This window comes from Genypterus blacodes, unplaced genomic scaffold, assembly GCF_046128005.1.
Source record: "Genypterus blacodes isolate CSIRO-AG114 ecotype Tasmania unplaced genomic scaffold, CSIRO-AGI_Gbla_v1 ptg000205l_1, whole genome shotgun sequence".
NCBI lineage: Eukaryota > Metazoa > Chordata > Actinopteri > Ophidiiformes > Ophidiidae > Genypterus > Genypterus blacodes.
The window spans coordinates 110487-127500 of NW_027467004.1; the positions used below are offsets into that span (position 1 = coordinate 110487).

General features: G+C 47.1%; 3 protein-coding genes and 7 non-coding genes across 10 annotated transcripts in view; 6 read left to right on the forward strand and 4 right to left on the reverse strand.

Annotated features, from left to right (window-relative positions):
- The first annotated feature begins 586 nt into the window (after window positions 1-586).
- On the forward strand, window positions 587-10137 carry entpd2b (ectonucleoside triphosphate diphosphohydrolase 2b). The gene is made up of 9 exons (XM_076169513.1): window positions 587-736; window positions 1853-1970; window positions 3009-3159; window positions 4026-4185; window positions 4753-4980; window positions 7178-7447; window positions 7754-7873; window positions 8996-9130; window positions 9335-10137. The coding sequence occupies exons 1-9, from the start codon at window positions 620-622 to the stop codon at window positions 9551-9553; spliced, it is 1518 nt and encodes a 505-aa protein (XP_076025628.1). The 5' UTR covers window positions 587-619; the 3' UTR covers window positions 9554-10137.
- Window positions 5368-5455, reverse strand: trnay-gua (transfer RNA tyrosine (anticodon GUA)). The gene is given in 2 exon segments: window positions 5368-5403; window positions 5419-5455. It is a non-coding gene; the product is annotated as a tRNA-Tyr (tRNA).
- trnay-gua (transfer RNA tyrosine (anticodon GUA)) lies at window positions 5689-5776 on the forward strand. The gene is given in 2 exon segments: window positions 5689-5725; window positions 5741-5776. It is a non-coding gene; the product is annotated as a tRNA-Tyr (tRNA).
- trnay-gua (transfer RNA tyrosine (anticodon GUA)) lies at window positions 6131-6217 on the reverse strand. The gene is given in 2 exon segments: window positions 6131-6166; window positions 6182-6217. It is a non-coding gene; the product is annotated as a tRNA-Tyr (tRNA).
- Window positions 6327-6414, forward strand: trnay-gua (transfer RNA tyrosine (anticodon GUA)). Its single transcript is given in 2 exon segments — window positions 6327-6363; window positions 6379-6414. It is a non-coding gene; the product is annotated as a tRNA-Tyr (tRNA).
- trnay-gua (transfer RNA tyrosine (anticodon GUA)) lies at window positions 6944-7031 on the reverse strand. Its single transcript is given in 2 exon segments — window positions 6944-6979; window positions 6995-7031. It is a non-coding gene; the product is annotated as a tRNA-Tyr (tRNA).
- On the reverse strand, window positions 8442-8529 carry trnay-gua (transfer RNA tyrosine (anticodon GUA)). Its single transcript is given in 2 exon segments — window positions 8442-8477; window positions 8493-8529. It is a non-coding gene; the product is annotated as a tRNA-Tyr (tRNA).
- trnay-gua (transfer RNA tyrosine (anticodon GUA)) lies at window positions 8724-8811 on the forward strand. The gene is given in 2 exon segments: window positions 8724-8760; window positions 8776-8811. It is a non-coding gene; the product is annotated as a tRNA-Tyr (tRNA).
- Window positions 10138-10467: 330 nt separating the features above from the next.
- Window positions 10468-11854, forward strand: phpt1 (phosphohistidine phosphatase 1). Its single transcript, XM_076169502.1, has 3 exons — window positions 10468-10869; window positions 11340-11467; window positions 11545-11854. The coding sequence occupies exons 1-3, from the start codon at window positions 10704-10706 to the stop codon at window positions 11635-11637; spliced, it is 387 nt and encodes a 128-aa protein (XP_076025617.1). The 5' UTR covers window positions 10468-10703; the 3' UTR covers window positions 11638-11854.
- An 854-nt stretch (window positions 11855-12708) lies between these two features.
- mamdc4 (MAM domain containing 4) overlaps window positions 12709-17014 on the forward strand; it is an 11628-nt gene continuing 7322 nt past the window's right edge. The window contains exons 1-9 of the mRNA XM_076169515.1: window positions 12709-12763; window positions 13640-13729; window positions 14165-14326; window positions 14549-14674; window positions 14956-15189; window positions 15614-15739; window positions 15889-16044; window positions 16164-16267; window positions 16781-16936. Of these exons, the coding sequence (XP_076025630.1) occupies window positions 12709-12763; window positions 13640-13729; window positions 14165-14326; window positions 14549-14674; window positions 14956-15189; window positions 15614-15739; window positions 15889-16044; window positions 16164-16267; window positions 16781-16936 (1209 nt within the window). The remainder of the gene's footprint in view (window positions 12764-13639; window positions 13730-14164; window positions 14327-14548; window positions 14675-14955; window positions 15190-15613; window positions 15740-15888; window positions 16045-16163; window positions 16268-16780; window positions 16937-17014) is intronic.

The following is a 17014-nucleotide window of genomic DNA, read 5'->3' on the forward strand; positions in this document are numbered from 1 at the left end:
CTTGACTTCTCCGTGTGTTGTGTTGCTATGGAGGTCGCTGTTGAACCTGCAGAGCGCCACATGTGTCACATGTGTCGTATGTGCAGAGTTCAGTCCTCTGCAGCGGCAAACAAAGCAGCTCATCGTTTGCATGTCAGAGCCTCACATGCAAACACACGCTGAGCTGCTGCGCCTGCTCCTCCGCCTGCTCCCGACATCCTTGTTTCTCCGTAACATCTCCGAGCAAACCGCTCGGTCCGCTCGGTTTGGGGTTTTCAAAGTGCAAACCTCGATGGCAGCAGATTCCGGCTCCACCCCGCCTGAATGTGAATGAGCAGCGGGCCGGAGTCTCCCTCACATTCTTCCCTGCGCGGCTCCTGTCGCCCCGGAGCTTCCTGACTGACGACCGGGAGACTCGTGCCCACATGGGGGGAACCTGGCCTAAGCCTGAGACCGAGTCCATTCAGCCCAGTCACATGTAAATGAGCGCAGGCAGCAGGTGAAGCGTGAAGCCCGCGGTGACGCCTGCGCACCGGGGGGACCAGCTTCTCCCTCTCGCTCCTGCGCCTTTAAGCATTGCCGCTTTTACGCGCGGGATCATCGTTTCCCTCCGGACTCGCCGCCGGTCACGCCGCAGCTGATGGCTCCTCGCTCCGCGCACCCCGCCGTCCCCGCTGCGCTGCTGCTCTTCGGATTCGTCGCCATCCTGCTTCTGACGGTGCCCACCGAGGACCTCCGGGAGGCTCCGGGGTTCATGGTGAGGTCGCACACACAAACACTCACATACTCCTCTTGGTAAATGTGGATGCGAGTCGTCAGCGTTTTGGCAGACTGCGACTCTGTGACGAGTAACTGGAGCTTTGGTTTGTGCAAACAAGTTGTTACCTGGTAGCGACTACACGCACACGCTGCTACACTAAAGTGTGTGTGTGTTTGTGTGTGTGTGTGTGACTGTGACTGTGTGTGTGTGTGTGTGTGTGTGTGTTGGCATTCATCCTTCTCCCCCACACTTACGTTGTGTGCACGTTACAACTTCCACTGTACTACGATTAAATCAATAATTTTTTTAGAAATGGCCGAACTCTTCATTTTGTCTAGATTGGACTCAATGACATCATGTCTCCCCTCCTACTGTACTGATGGAATCCGATTTGAGAGAAGCACAAACGCCCACAATACCCCAGTTCACCACAGGGGGAGCCGTTTCCTCGACTGTCGGGTGGGAGGAGCTATAGAGGCAGGCGTTATTTTTGTTATCGTAAATGTTGCAACTTCGGTGCAAATACGGCGGTATAGTTGAAGAGGTGTATAAACCTCTGCAAAGTGTAGAAAGAAACCAGGAAGTGATTGTTGATATCTGTGCCATAATTTATGTTTAAATGTCAGAAGAGTGAAGCCAAACACAACCCGCACATCGTTTCCTCATGATAAAAGTGGGCAAAGCTCATGTAACTGAATCTGAAGCTTTAAAAACCCAAATGTGTCTGCCTCTTTATTTGTTTTTTACCGTTTTGCTCTAATTGGCTGCCAAAGCGGAGTGGGCGGGGCTTGTTCTTTACAAAGTGCTGTAGCTCATGAATGAACCAGTCGTCTGTAACCAAACTTGGCCCATGCGTGTTGTGCTCCTGAACATATTGACCCACGCCACAAACATGTAAAGCTGCTATATGATACCCACTGGCCCGGCTTTGGGTGTGTTGGCCCATTTCGCCTCTTCCGTAGCCAAATGACTCCCAGGTGCCAGTGAAAGCCTTTGTAATCCCTCCTCAGATCAGCCAGGTCACGATTTTAAACCTTTATGTGCTTTCATGTGCTTAATTGGACGGTTGCCGCTCGTCATCCACCTCCTTCATCACGTGGCCTCTCACTCTAGTACGGGATCGTGGTGGATGCGGGGTCGTCGCACACGGCCTTCTATATCTACAAGTGGCCAGCAGACAAGCAGAACGGCACCGGCGTGGTCACCCAGCACAGTGAATGCCACGTGAAGGGTGAGTCAGCACATTTTGTCTTACGTCTGTCATCCACAGCAAAGACGAAACTGCGGAGCTCAGACTGGCAGTCAGCATCGCATATAATACGTCTTTCTTTTTTTAGGAGACATACAGTGATAAATCTGGAATGTTCATGGTGGAGATCGTTCAGTACATGTTGATGAGCAGGAAAAAACTGAAACATGTCAGATTTATCCCGGAAAGTTTGCTTTAGGTGTTTTTGTTCTGTTATGCAAATGTTTGTGCAAATCTGACCTTTATTTGTAAAGTTAAGGACGTTTCTAGCAGCCTCATTATTTCTATTCGCTGCTTAAAGCCTCTAGCAGAACCGCTGAACAACCGCTCCACTTCCAGAGCATCATACCTCCCCCAAGGCCGAGCTAGTCTGGACTTAGAGAATTAGTCTTGTTGTCACTCGGGCCTAAAGACAAAGTAACAGCTGCGGTACCTTAAACCTGTGTGTAACCTGAGCCTCACCTTGGATCTATATTTGTATCTGTATCTGTATCTGTCGCAGACTGTAAGGCGGAGTCGGTGCTGAACTTTAGGCTTCACGTTGTAACTCCTTATCAGACGTGAGAACGATATGCAAACATGCAGCGTGTGTGAATCTGCAGTCTGATAGAGGGCCCGGCGAAGTGAAGGTTAGAAGGGTAGTGAGGTCGCAGCTCTGTGTGAGGACGGGCAGAGCAGAGCCATCAGTGGAGCGGATCAGTCCTCCTCCAGGCTGAACTGCACGGCCTCAAACGGACCACATTTAGGCAGAACAAATCAGGTTGTCATGACAGTTTGAGTCAGAAAAACAATGTTTACATCAATCTATTGATCCGGCCATCCACATGATCCACATGAGCAACAGTTCAACATGTTAGATTGAACCATTTCATTGTTCATCTTTGTCCCGAGTCTGGACTTAACATGACACAGTGGCACTGAGCCCTTTGAACCTGGATCCTCTCCAGCAGTTTGTCATAAACCACAAGCAAGACTCAGCACGTTGAGGTTTGTGTTGTGTTGTGTTGCCGTTGGTCTCAGGTGGAGGGATCTCCAGCTACGCAGGCCAGCGGGGGGGAGCGGCGGGGAGTCTGCAGCCCTGCATGGAGCAGGCGGTGCAGGATGTCCCCAAGGACAGACACAGGGTCACACCGGTGTACCTGGGCGCCACGGCCGGCATGAGACTGCTGCAGTGAGTCGGCGTGCGTGTGTGTGCGTGTGTGTGCGTGTGTGTGTGGGTGGGTGTACACGGTATGTTTTGCTTCTTTATCTCTTTGTGGCTGATTCATTCCAGACCTATGAGATAGTTACAATCTTTATTGATATCCCACCTTCCTAAACGTCACAGTCAGAGTTCAAACCTCTGCCAAGGCGGAGCAGTCTGGCTCTCTCTCTCAATGATGAAATCTGATTTGTTATTGATTAGGTTGGGGGAGAGAATTTTGATTGTAGTTTCTCAGCCCCGCCATCAGGCCGACTAGTGCCAACATGTAGATCTTCTCTTCTTTCACTCATATGCATTTCTAACATTTTGAGACGTCCAGATAGCAGCCAGACAAACAGAAACAAGACATGAAGGACACACACACAAAGAATGGTCTGGATGAAAGAATGTGGTGCAAAGATGAAACAGCGCAAAGATAAAAGGCGAGACAGTTAATCTAATTTACTCCTATTAGCCTGTCTGCTGTCAGTTTACCAGCTCACACACACACACACACACACACACACACACAAACGTTTGTCCTGTAGACAAACATGTGGAACTGATTTCCCCCTAAAGCTTCTCAACTGGTGTTTATGGCAGCTTTACAACGTGAAGGGTCAAAGGTGAAACAGTGAGGAATAATAAGCTTGAAAAGACATTTATTTGAACCAAAAGAAAATACGAAAGAATCAATATTTATGAAGCTCTTTGGCCAAACTGAACATGTTTCTGATGTAAGTGCTGCAACTAAAGATTATTTTTAAATCATAGATTATATGATTCATTGTTTTGTGTTTTGCCTGCATGTTTGTGATCGTTTGGCACACATTGACTCTTCTTCTCCCAAACAGCATCTCCAGTCCTGCAGAGTCTTCTCGGATCCTCCAGGAGGTGGGTGATAAGATCCAGTCGTATCCCTTCAGCTACCAGGGTGCGAGCATCCTGAGTGGGCAGGAGGAGGGAGCGTACGGCTGGGTGACCGTTAACTACCTGCTGGAGAACTTCATCAAGGTACCACAGCTCATATCTTCAGGTGTCCTTGGGGTCAAAAGTTTTAAAGCGTCAGAGCGCCAAAGGTGACAGTCTCTTGATGGTGCAGCGCCACCCAGTGGAGAATTCTGGAAGTGATCTGAAGCTTCCTGTGAAATGATGGATCATGGTCCTCACTGCTGAGGACTTAGCCTACTTCAAAGACAATAAACCAATCAGTTGTCAATAACACCCAACACCCTCTACTCACTCTCCTCACGAGCACAAGCTTGACTGCTGACCTTGCCTGACCTCTTGACCTCAGAGCCTGTGAACTCATAATCACGCGGATATTTTCCAGGTATAAAAATCTTTTGAAAAATGATGAAATATCCCAAATGTTGTGGAGTTCTTTCGTAATCTTGTGTAAAGTTGTGGTCAAACCTGCGAAGTGATCATTCAAGCATGCCTGACATTGACAGTTGCTGGGAGACGTCTCTCGATTCCTGAGGCTAGTCATCACTTTGCCATAGAAACAAGTCAAATGATGGCTGCAGAATCTCTGCTTGTCAAACTGGAACCTCTGTTGTCTCTGTTGTTGTGTTGCAGTACGGCTTCATGGGTCACTGGTTCAGCACCGGCCGACCCACAGTGGGAGCTCTGGATTTCGGCGGAGCGTCCACCCAGATAACCTTTGCGACTCAGGAAAAGGTGGAGGACAGGAAGGATACGATGAAGCTGCAGCTGTATGGCCGGGAGTACTCGCTGTACACACACAGCTACCTGTGCTACGGGAAGGACCAGGTCCTCAAGAGACTCATGGCCCACGTCGTCAAGGTAACCATAGGACTGTATTCTCACTTCATCTGTACAGACTTAAGTGAAGTCGACGACAGGAAGCTGACTCGTTGGTAGAGCGGAGGACTGTAGATGAAACAGGCATCCTGAGGTCGTTGGTTTAAATCCAGCTTGAAGGAGAAGAATTTCTATTGGTAATTAGAAAAGGTAGGAGTAGGTCTCAAATCCCTTAAACCTGAAAGTATGAATCCTAAACAGTCTATAATGTCCTGTAGACCAGAAAGCACTGTAGAGGAGAAACCCAGGAATGATTAGCTTGTAAAAATGTGACTTTGGTAGGAGAGAATTGTTGGAATTTACTTTGAACTTAAGACAAAAGTATCTGAAGTAAAACTACAAGTAGCCACTGACCCGAGTCAAAAGTTCTCCTTCGAGCCGGAATTGAACCAGCGACCTAAGGATGCCTGTTTCATGCCTCTACAGTCCTCCGCTCTACCGACTGAGCTATCGAAGGGATATAGGGTGCTGTACACACACACAAACACATGCACACGCACGCACACACACACACGCACGCACGCACGCACGCACGCACGCACACGCACACGCACACGCACACGCACACGCACACACACACACACACACACACAGAGAGAGACGCCCACAGACTGGACACAATGCATCCATGTGCTGTGTAAACACTAATTGTCTGTCTTTGTGTGTCGTCCCTGCTTGCTTGCTAGCATCCCTTCGATAGCTCAGTTGGTAGAGCGGAGGACTGTAGAGGTATGAAGCAGGCATCCTTAGGTCGCTGGTTCAAATCCGGCTCGAAGGAGATCTTTTTACTGAGATAGGTTGCTGCTTCACCTCAACTCAGATGAAAGACCAAGTCATGACTTTGCTGGACAGAAGTACGTCTCCAACGTCCCTGCTAAACAAACTATAGAACGCTGTTTGTTGTTCAGCGTTTATTGTTCGCTCGTTCAAATCTGTCTTGGAGGAAAACATTTTCTATTGGTAATTAGAGTCGCAAGTCTTAAAGCTTAGAGCTAAACAGCCCATGATGTCCTGTAGATACAAAAGCTCTGGTGGAATCCAAGAATCAATAGCTTGTCAAAATGTGACTTTGTTAGGAGAGATGCTTTCACACTCGTCAGTTGACCTGGAATTTACTTTGGACAAAAAGTTCTCCTTCGAGCCGGAATTGAACCAGCGACCTAAGGATGCCTGCTTCATGCCTCTACAGTCCTCCGCTCTACCGCTGAGCTATCGAAGGGATGCTGACTGTCCACCAGGGAGGATAAACACACGCATTGTGTCCAGTCTGTGGGCGTCCCCCCCCGCCTCTTTGTGTTTCTGTGTGTGTGTGTATTATTGTATGTCCCCCTTCGATAGCTCAGTTGGTAGAGCGGAGGACTGTAGATGTATAAACCAGGCATCCTTAGGTCGCTGGTTCAAATCCGGCTCGAAGGAGAACTTTTTTACCCGGGTCAGTGGCTGCTTGTAGTTTTACTTTAGCTACTAAGTCAACTCACACATCTTAAACCTTAGAGTCCTACACATTCCATATTGTCCTGTAGACCAAGTAAAGCACTGTAGAGCAGCGGTCACCAAGGTGTTCTAGGTGTTCATGGGGTTTCTATCCTGCCATTACATTAATTGCCTGAACCTTGAATTCCAAGTTCTCAGGTGAGTTCTCAGATACTGGGATACCAGGTGCAAGCAATGAGTTTAAAGGCAGGAGACAAAACCTGCTGGATCGCGAGTCCTTGTAGGCCTGGTTGGAGAGCCCTGCTCAAGACTGAAAAAGGACTGGTGACTTAAATCCAGGAATCATTAGGTTGGAAAAATCAGATCTTTTTAGGACAGAAGGTTTGACACTTGTGACTTTACGTGGACTTCACTTTTGACTTGAGACTACTCGTGTCCTGCAAAGTCATAACTTGGCCCCTCGTCTGTATAATTTGGAGTACGAGCAGCCGACAACAAGAGTCAAAATTTCTCCTTCGAGCCGGATTTGAACCAGCGACCTAAGGATGCCTACTAATACACTCTACAGTCCTCCGCTCTACCAACTGAGCTATCGAAGGGTTATGCAAACCAGGGGAGAAAGAGAAAGAAACATTGCATTCTAATTCTGTCTGTCCGTCTCTCTCTTTCTGTATCTCTCTATCTATGTGCCCCCGCCTCTCCCTTGCTCTCTCTCTCTCTCTTTCTCTCTTTCTCTCTCTCACAGTCTCAGGGTCTCTCGGCCACAGTGCCTCACCCATGCTACCCAGCAGGCCACAGCGTGACGGTGAAGCTGGAGAGCATCTTCAGCTCTCCGTGCACGGCGGACCTCAGGCCGACCCCCCACGACCCCCAGGCCTCCGTGGTGGTCCAGGGCAGCGGACACTACGAGCACTGCCTGGGCAACGTGTCGCAGATGTTCTCCTTCGACAGCTGCCCGTTCTCACGCTGCTCCTTTGACAAAGTGTTCCAGCCCCAAATCACCGGCAGCTTCATGGTGAGAAACAGAACCCGACTCAGTACCTTTAAGCTGTTGTGTCCTTTTCTAAAAACCCATATGTGAGTCAAATACATGTACGAAGGCAGGTTAACCTGAAGAGCCCCCTGCTGGACAAACTATAGAACACTGTTTATTGTTCAACAGGAGGACACAAAATCACAGTTAGAATCAGTAGAAATCACTTTGGTTAAATGATCTGAGTATTGAGCTTTTATGTTTGATCTGATTCGTCTCAGATCGTCTCTGATTGATCTGTTTCTCTACGTTCGTCTGTGTGTCTTGTCGTCCTCTCGCTGCTTTCAGGCGTTCTCTGCATTTTTCTACACTCACTCCTTCCTGCAAAGGGTCACTGGGCTCTCAGTGAGCACGCCCGCTCAGATGGACGAAGCGGCACAAAAGCTCTGCTGGATGAGTTTCAATCAGGTAAAGTGCTTTTAACTCGCTGACTCAGCAGTTTGTTTGCAATTTCCACGTGTTAAAAACTGGTAACAGTTGGTAGAGCGGGGGACTATAGAATGAAAGAACAGGCATCCTTAGGTCACTGGTTCAAATTTGGCTCGAAGGAGTACTTTTTCTATTGGTGAAAGTAGGTCTGAAATCACAAGTCTTAAACTAGTCTAATTCCTAAACAGCCCATATTGACCTGTAGACCAGAAAGCACTGTAGAGGGGAAACCCAGGAATCATTAGTTTGGGGAAAAAAAGAGTAGGTAGGACAGAAGCTTACACACTTGACTTGGACTTCACGTTTGACTTGTAAAAGTAATGACTTGGTCCCTCGGCTGTATGAACTGAAGTATAATTTGCAGTACAAGCAGCAACCGACCAGAGCAGGACAGATTTGAACCAGCGACCTGATGATGCTGAACAATAAAGTGTTCTATAGTTAGTCCAGCAGGGACTTTGGAGACGTACTTGTGTCTTTCATCTGTATGAGCTGAAGTACAGTATAATTCGTGGTTGAAGCAGCAACTGATCTGAATAAAAAGATCTCCTTCGAGCCGGATTTGAACCAGCGACCTAAGGATGCCTGATTGATGCCTCTACAGTCCTCCGCTCTACCAACTGAGCTATCGAAGGGATGTAGAGTGCACAGAGAGATACACACACACACACACAGACACACAGACACAGACACAGACACACACACAGACACAAACACACACACACACACACACACACACACACACACACACAGAGGGCCCCTGAGCTGTGTAAACACCAATTGTCTGTTTTTGCGTGTCCTGCCTGGGGTGCATAGAGGATCTTTTCACCCTTCGATAGCTCAGTTGGTAGAGCGGAGGACTGTAGATTGACTGAGGAGGCATCCTTAGGTCGCTGGTTCAACTCCGGCTCGAAGGAGTACTTTTTGTGTAGGTAATAAGTCTTAAACCTTAAAGTATGAGTCCTAAACAGTCCATTTTGTCTTGTAAACCAGAAAAGACTGTGAAGGAATCTGGAACCAAGCAATCATTAGATGTCAAAATCATGTTGGCAGATTTAACGTCATTGTTCAATTCCCACACCTTCTTCCATGTTGTTCCAGTTGCTTCTTCTCGCTCCAGAGGAGAAGTCGCGTCTGCCGGACTACTGTGCCTCCTCAGTGTTCATCCAGGTTCTCATGCTGAGAGGCTACGGCTTCGATGAGAAGTCCTTCCCTCGGATTTCATTTCAGAAGAAGGTGAGACATCATCATCATCATCATATTACAAAAACACATTTTGAACCAGCGACCCTCTGGTTCCCAGCTGAGTCCCCGATGGACTGAGCTACTGCTGCCCCCAAGTAGTGGGGTAGAGGTTCATAACAGCAGATTTGCAGACATGTCATGGAAAAGAACATTAGGTGTTGTGAAGTTGCAGTTGTGTTGTTTGTGTCGGTGCAGGCGGGCGACACCTCGGTGGGCTGGGCGCTGGGCTACATGCTGAGCCTGAGCAGTTTGCTGCCAGCAGAGGGCGCGTCGCTGAGGAAGGCTCTGACCCCCGGGGCCTGGGGGACGCTCCTCTTCCTCTTCGTCGTTTTCCTGGCGGCGGTGGTGGGCTTCGTCTTCCTCCGAGCTCGCGGGGAGAGGAACAAAGGGATCGACAGTGAGAGCAACATCTGAGATTCAGCAGGGACATTCAGGGAGGAAGGAGGTACGAGGCGAGAACGGGACGGAGTCTGGTTCCCTCGATTTCAAAGGAGATTACATTTGGTTTGTAACTTAACATTTTCTAGTAAAAATCTTTAATCAGCTGTGACACTTTCCGGGTCGTTGTGCCTTATGTTGTCTTGTTCCTAGACATTATTTTCTAAATTACAATCCAGAAGAAGAGGCTCCATGTGAGAGAGGGACTGGATATACACTTAGAACCTTGATAACTCCTTCTGACAGACTTAGTCTCTTCTCTTATGTTTGACTTCAGACGTTTAAGCTTTCTGTGTTCAGTTATTCACTAAAGGTTTTAGACTTCAGTCTGCATCCAGTTGAGCCATTTTGTTTCATATTTAGCCGCTCATTTGCACAAATAAAAGTTTAGTCAAGTTGTTATTAGATTATTAAACTATTTTCTCTTGCAATTTATTTTCCTTTACTGACGTTTGTGACTACTATAATAATCCACATTCAGGAATAAATAAATAAACTTTTGTTGTTAAGTTTTAAATTTTCATATTTTTTACGTTTAATCTCTGTGTTATCGTTTTATTTTGTAAAGTAACAAAGGTGCAAAGTGAACTAAATAAATGTTTTTGTACAAGAATCCCGATGGAGACGTTGTGTTCTGTTTCGCACAACATTTACCATCATGCCTTGCGTTCAGGAAGACATTAACCCGGAAATGAAGGTAGCTGAGGCGTTCCGAATAAAATATGCTAGATGAGAAGCAAATCATTTGTTTAATCCTGACGTCATTTGTTGCTAAATTGCTAACTAATCAAAAACACGTTTGTAAAATGAAACAGGCTAAATGATAAAGAAAGTGTGCGTGTGGAGGATTTATAAAATCCAGGTTCCGATTTCGATTAGTGACGCAAAATTTATGCTTTTAATATGAAGGGCAAACCCGGAAGTAGTCCTGAGCAGCTGGTTTCAGTCTGATCACTCTGAGCTGCACGTGAATATTAATTAAATATCGATATAATCGCACGTTAATCTGTTTGAAGCTGTGCGTGTTTCCGCGGGAGTAACGGCGGACTTCCGGTGCTTGCTCATTCAGCTCTGCGTTGCGTGTGTTCTGTGCGTTTTGGCGGTGAGTTGTGCACGCGCAGGTGAGATGTGCACGCAGACGCGGGCCGCGGCGCTGATGGCGAACATCCCGCCGGCCGACATCGACCCTTCCGGCGTGTTCAAGTACGTTCTGATCCGAGTCCACAGCCGGGAGGAAGGAGACGACGCGGAGGCGGACATCGTGCGGGGCTACGGCTGGGCGGAGTACCACGGTGAGGCCGCGGGGGGCGCTGTTTCACACGGAGTCACACGAAGATGAGGATGTTTGTGAAAAGTCATGGATGTCTGATTTGATATTAAAAAACATTTTAATATTGAATTTTATATGGAGTTCTTCACATTCTGATCAAGTGTTTAGGTGTAAGCTTGTCACTGTCGATTAATCTGATTTATTTATATTCCATGATGTTAAATCTGGGTGATAAGATAAGATAAACCTTTATTATGGTTGTTATATTATATTATTGATGGTTGAACTTTGTAAACCTCACCTGTTTTTTGAATTATAAACAGGATAGTTGAAGTAGATTACACTCTCACTCACTCACTCACCCAGAGTTGGAGTTGTTCGGTCCTGTTTGGAGGGATGGGGATAATTTTATCCGTGTTCCTTACCTCTCCTGTCCTCTTTCATCCTCTCCCGTCCTCTCCTGTCCTGTTCTGTCCCTCCGTGTGTTTGCAGCTGATATCTATGATAAGGTGTCAGAGGAGCTGGAGAAAGGAGGCCACCTGGACTGTGAGTGTGTGGGAGGAGGACGGATCAAACACGACCCCGAGGCCAAGAAGATCCACGTGTACGGATACTCCATGGTACGGGACTCTAGATGACTCTGCCTACACATAGGTGCCGCTTCAAACCTAACGCTTCCCTCTGTTTCCTGCGTCAGGGGTTTGGCCGAGCGAACCACGCGGTGAGCACAGAGAAGCTGAAGGCTCGATATCCAGACTACGAGGTGACGTGGGACAACGAGGGATACTGAGCCACGCGGACTCGCCCCCTGCTGCTGCTGCTGCTGCTGCTGCTGCTGGACTCGCCCTGTGCTGGACTGCCACCATGTAGACTCAGAGGACTTGAGAGGTGGCGTCTGGCCTCTCATGCAGGATGGTGCGAGCAGCGAACACCGATCTGAGGCGGTGACGCTCTCAGGCTCCTGGCACTGCTTGGTTTTTGCTAAACTTAAACTTTTTAGTCAAATAAAAGCTCATTAGAGTTTATTATGACTGGAGTTGGTTGAATTCTCACCTTCAGACTGCACTCAGCTCCCGTGTGTGTGTTCAGTCAGATTGGTTCAATAGGATTGAACCTGGGTTTGCTGATAAGACCTTAAATGGCCCTTAGATTGAGTTTAAGTTTAATGGCTGCTAGATTCATATTAGTGAGGTAATAACATGAGGGAATCAGTCACCTGCCTCCATTACATCTTATCTTTCTGTAACAGCTGATAGAATCTTCGCAGCTACCAAACAGTGACAACCACATTTAAAGATAAGAGCCGCTGAACATTTGCATTAGGCTGAAATGGATCCTGTGAGTCGGGGGAGGAGATTTTTGCACCCAGTGTTCACAAAATCATTTCAGTAATATTTAATTGATGTAAACAGAAAGGTAATGCATGTAGCAGGTCTGTCAAAGAGAGGTCAGAGAGGTCAGAGAGGTCAGAGACACATCAAGTAGAGAGTCGACATCAGAAATGCAAATATGGATGCATGATTTCTCTGTAACCCCACTGAAGTCTGGAGGAGGTTTTTCCAGTATCTATCACTGTCACACACACACACACACACACACTGAAACTCTTTGTCGTAGTTATTTCGGTTTGGATAAGTTTGAGTGGAGTATTGGCCCGCAGCAGAGGTCAGTGAATGCATCACTCATTGAGCAATAGATGAAGCCGTCACTGATGGGAAAGCGTTTTTTACGACAGGACCGGACACAGGTGCATGCTGGGTGAACATAAAGTCCGTGTGTTATCTCTCAGTCAAAGTGAAGGGGGTCAGAGGTAACAGGTAAGAGAGTGCAGACGGGCCCATCCAGAGGAGAGGAAGAGAAGATGGAGGCGTCCTGGACAAGTTTGGCCGTCATTCTGCTCCTAACGCTGCAGTGCGGTAAGAGTTCATTTAAGTTAACCTTAACTTAGCTTAACCTGATCATTGGTAAACAGGTAATCTCACAAATACAAGTCAAGTCCTAAACTATCAAGTAAGAGTCTTAAAACCAGTTTAACATTTGATTTACATTACTTAGCAGATGAGTTGTACAATTTGATGAAACTCAGATTTGACAAAAATTTCCAATGATTGTAGAATTTTATAATTATAATTTTTAATACGGTGTGTATGTGTGTGTGTCGTCTGTCCTCCCCCCAGATTCCTGTAAAGCTGTTTGAATAAAGTCTAATTAAAATACTCAAAGGGGAAAAAACAGAAGTATTTTCTTTTTTGTTGGCAACATTGAATGAAACGCTTCTGTGTTTTGATTTCCGACTTTTAATTCTGAATCAGAAATCAAGTGAACGGAGGTTACAGGGAACAACAAAACCTTAAGTCACTTCATGTGTCAGGCTCAGATATTATCAATCGACCCAGAATCTCAGTGGTCGAGTTCATTCAGATGTTTCTTTTGGCCGCTGTATTGGCAGTGAAGAGGGAAGTCGTTGCTGTTAGTCAGAGACCTTTGGAAGAATGAACAATATTCCACTTCCCCGTGGCCTTTGAGCCTTGGCATTGGCAACCCTGTAAGTTTCAGACAGTAATTATTCTTGATAAGAGAATGAGACTCTGGGCTGAGCTCATCTCAGCTGTTTCACTCTCCTCCACAAACAAACACAGGAAGTACATCTGCGTGACACTTTATTTTGCTATATTTTAAAGATAAATGTTTGAATTTGTACTTGAAGTAAAACAGCTATCATAGGTTTCTTCTTCATTTTCTTCATCATCTTCTTCTTGCTCTGCACTCATGGTTCATACTCTTTGTTGCAGAGGTTGCCGGTTCTCATCCATGCCAGGCGCCTGAGCGCAAATGTGACTTTGTGTGCGATTGTTCCGACTGCACTGACGAGCAGAGCTGTGGTAAGACTCCTGAGAGCTCATACCTCCGCCAAGGCAGCGTAGACTGTCCTGACTCCGTCTCTGAGATGAAATGTAACATTGGTCATTGATTGGATCCCAATCCCACAGTTATATACACAGAACATTCACAGTGAAGATTGTTTAGACACTGTCATGTTATGTGGCATTCATTTCCAACTGTAAGGCCGTAATGACACAAAGGTCCTCCAGGTCAGGACAGTAACAATCCCCCTGCCTATCACCATGTGCTCAGTGCAAAGGCGCCACTCAGTGGACAGTCTGGGTTATGGTCTTTATCTCAGGGAACCTGGACGTCCCCTTAATCATCCAATTAAATGTTTTCCTCTTTAAATCGGTCATTAGCTAAACCTTCCAGATAATGTTGATGCCTCCTTCAGTATCAAAGCTCTAATCGGTCCTCCGTTCACTCTGAAGGCTACAGAGGGGAGGCGTTCAAGTGTGACTTTGAGGAGGGGGGAATTTGCGGCTGGCGCGACGAGTCCCTAAATGCAGCGTACACCTGGGAGCGGCGTCAGAGGGGCCGCGCCCTGCAGGACAGTGGCCCCGCCTCCGACTTCACCATCGGGACGGCTACAGGTAAGGACACTGTGGCGAAACGAACCAAGGAAGATTGATTCAAGCCCAACAGAGCGTCCACACACGTATCTGACCATATATGGGCGAGGTCTCATTCAGAATGTGTCAGTCAGAAATTTGAGTCCATCCCTGGGCCAAAGGTTGTGAGTTTGAGCCTGTATCCAGGATTTGTGTCCCCAGTATGAAGCCTGATGAACCACAGAGGCTGTTTGCCTTCTGCAGGCTGGTTCCTGGGCGTGACGGCGGTGAGGACAGACTCGCTCAACACCGCAGTCTTGATCTCGCCCGTGATGAAGCAGTCGTCACCCACATGTCGCCTTCGCCTCAGATACTTCACCTGGGACTCAGGTGAGGTCATCTGTTTGACTTTGTTGACCTTGATTGTTCTCACTGTTTTTGTGAAAGAAATGCTTTTTATTTATTTTATTGTTATTCATTCCTGACTTGGATTTCTGTCGAGTTTAAATTTTATTCTGGTCTTTCTGAGTTCAAAGTTTGAGATTAAATGTGAGTGCAGTGATGGCACACGTGAAGCATGTATGCCCCTTTGCCTTGTTCTGGAGACCTTTTGTAACCCAGGACCATGTGATCCAACTGTGTCATTGCGTCGTGTCTCACTGTGCCTGAAGGTCACACGGGCCTGGGCTCCACACCTCTGTGGGCTTCCCTGCTTCACCAGGACTCTAGAGAGGCCGTGGTTTGGCGTCCGGAGGTCATTAGTGTGCGCGGCTGGAGGGAGGCCACCATCTTTCTGGGCCGCATCCCAACAACCTTCCAGATCCGTCTGTCCTCACGGCGCTCAGTGGGACAGCGTGGAGACGTGTCCATAGACCACCTGGAGTTTTTGGACTGTGCTCTGCCCTGTGAGTCTTTGTGTTCTATTGGAACTAAACTTTCCCTTTTTGGTGATATAAGGTTTGAATTTTTGAATTTCACTGTTTTGTCTTCACTTTCATTTCAAATATTAAAATTGTGTCAGGAAAAGTTTAAAACACCGGCGGCACTGTAGGGCAGCAGGAGCAATTATGAGCGTGCAGGAACGTCCTAACCCCAGAGAAAGTAGCATTGAAGGATTTTCTTCCTTTTGAATTTGACTCTGGCTGTAGCTTTATGGTTAAATGTTTAGTTTGCTCACAGAACACTCCAAAATAAAAACGTCCCTGAATTCATTGTAGGAACTTTATTTTATATCTTTATTGATGGTATTAGTAGTTTTTAGTGTTAAATTCGTTCGGTGTACTTTGATAGTGCAGTGATGTTGTTTGTCCTGCGTCCATCCGTCCTCAGCTCCTCTCCCAGGAGACACGTGTCCAGAGGGGATGTTGGCTTGTAAGCGCGGGGGCTGCGTGGAGCATCGGCAAGTCTGCGACAACACCGACGACTGTGGAGACAGAACTGATGAGGAAGACTGTGGTGAGACATCAACATGCATATTCTCCTTCAATCTGGCAGGAAGTTGGCACAAACATCTTGTTTTTGTTTCCTTTGAGGAGCTCTGCCGATCACACTGAGCTCTTACAGTTTGGATGTGAGGGGAGATGTGTGTTTGTTTTTGTCTCCAGCTGGGATCAGGATCTGTGACTTTGAGAAAGGCCTGTGTGACTGGGACCTCAGGTCACTGTCCAATCTGAAATGGGTCAGAACGAGTCAGGACAACATTTCCACCACAGAGCCTCTGAAAGGACCAGGAAGGGACCACTCCAACAACAGCATATCAGGTACAAACCTCTGTGCTCATACGGGACTCATGTGTTATTATTAGACTTTTATTTGTATGGATGGAAATAAACCCAATTGTCATTATGATGATGATGATGATGATGATGTTCTGTTGCAGGTCATTTCTTATACGTCACTGCGCCTGATGGTCCTATGACGAATGATTGGGCGTCTTTCCAGAGTCCACTGCTTGAACTCACCAATAGTTCACAACCTTGCAAGGTCAGTTTAACACAGATTTGTCATTTTACCCGTATGCTTCAGTGTTTCTGTGGTGACTCTTAGGATGCAGTAACAACCATAGTAACCACCCCCGAACCACAGCCAATCAAATCAATCACAGCCAAAAGACAAACAACTGTAGCAACCACCCACAACACTATCAGAACCACCTACACAAGTCAGTGACAAAACCACAATACCACAGTCACCACCTACTAACACCCTAGGAACAACTCTGAACACCATAACAACCACCTACCACCAACAAGGACCATCCTACCAACAAGTTAGTAACCTCAGTCTAGCAACCACCGACTAAAGAAGACCAGCTGAGCAACAGAGCCTTGTTTGTTGCTAAAATCCTGTCTGGATTGTAAAGTTGTTGTTGTTGTTGTTGTTACTAAAGTGAATCTTGCTCAGGCAACGAGCATGCTTGTACTTGTTTACTTATATAATGACAAAGACATTAAGTGTTTGAGTTCTGGGTGGATCCTGAGCGTCTGTGTGCTACAGATGGTGATGTACACGCACCAGTTTGGCCCGAGGTCGGGCGGTCTGACAGTGCTGGTGGCCGACAAAGCCATTTACCCAGTATGGCAGAGGGGGGGCGCCCTGGGGGATGTTTGGGTGAAGGCAGAGGTGGAGATCAACACAGACTCCCCCTTTCACGTGAGTAACTACTAATCTCCTATCCAGAGGCAGAACCTGTAGTTTATGATGGATGTACAGGACGTCCACCCTGCTGAT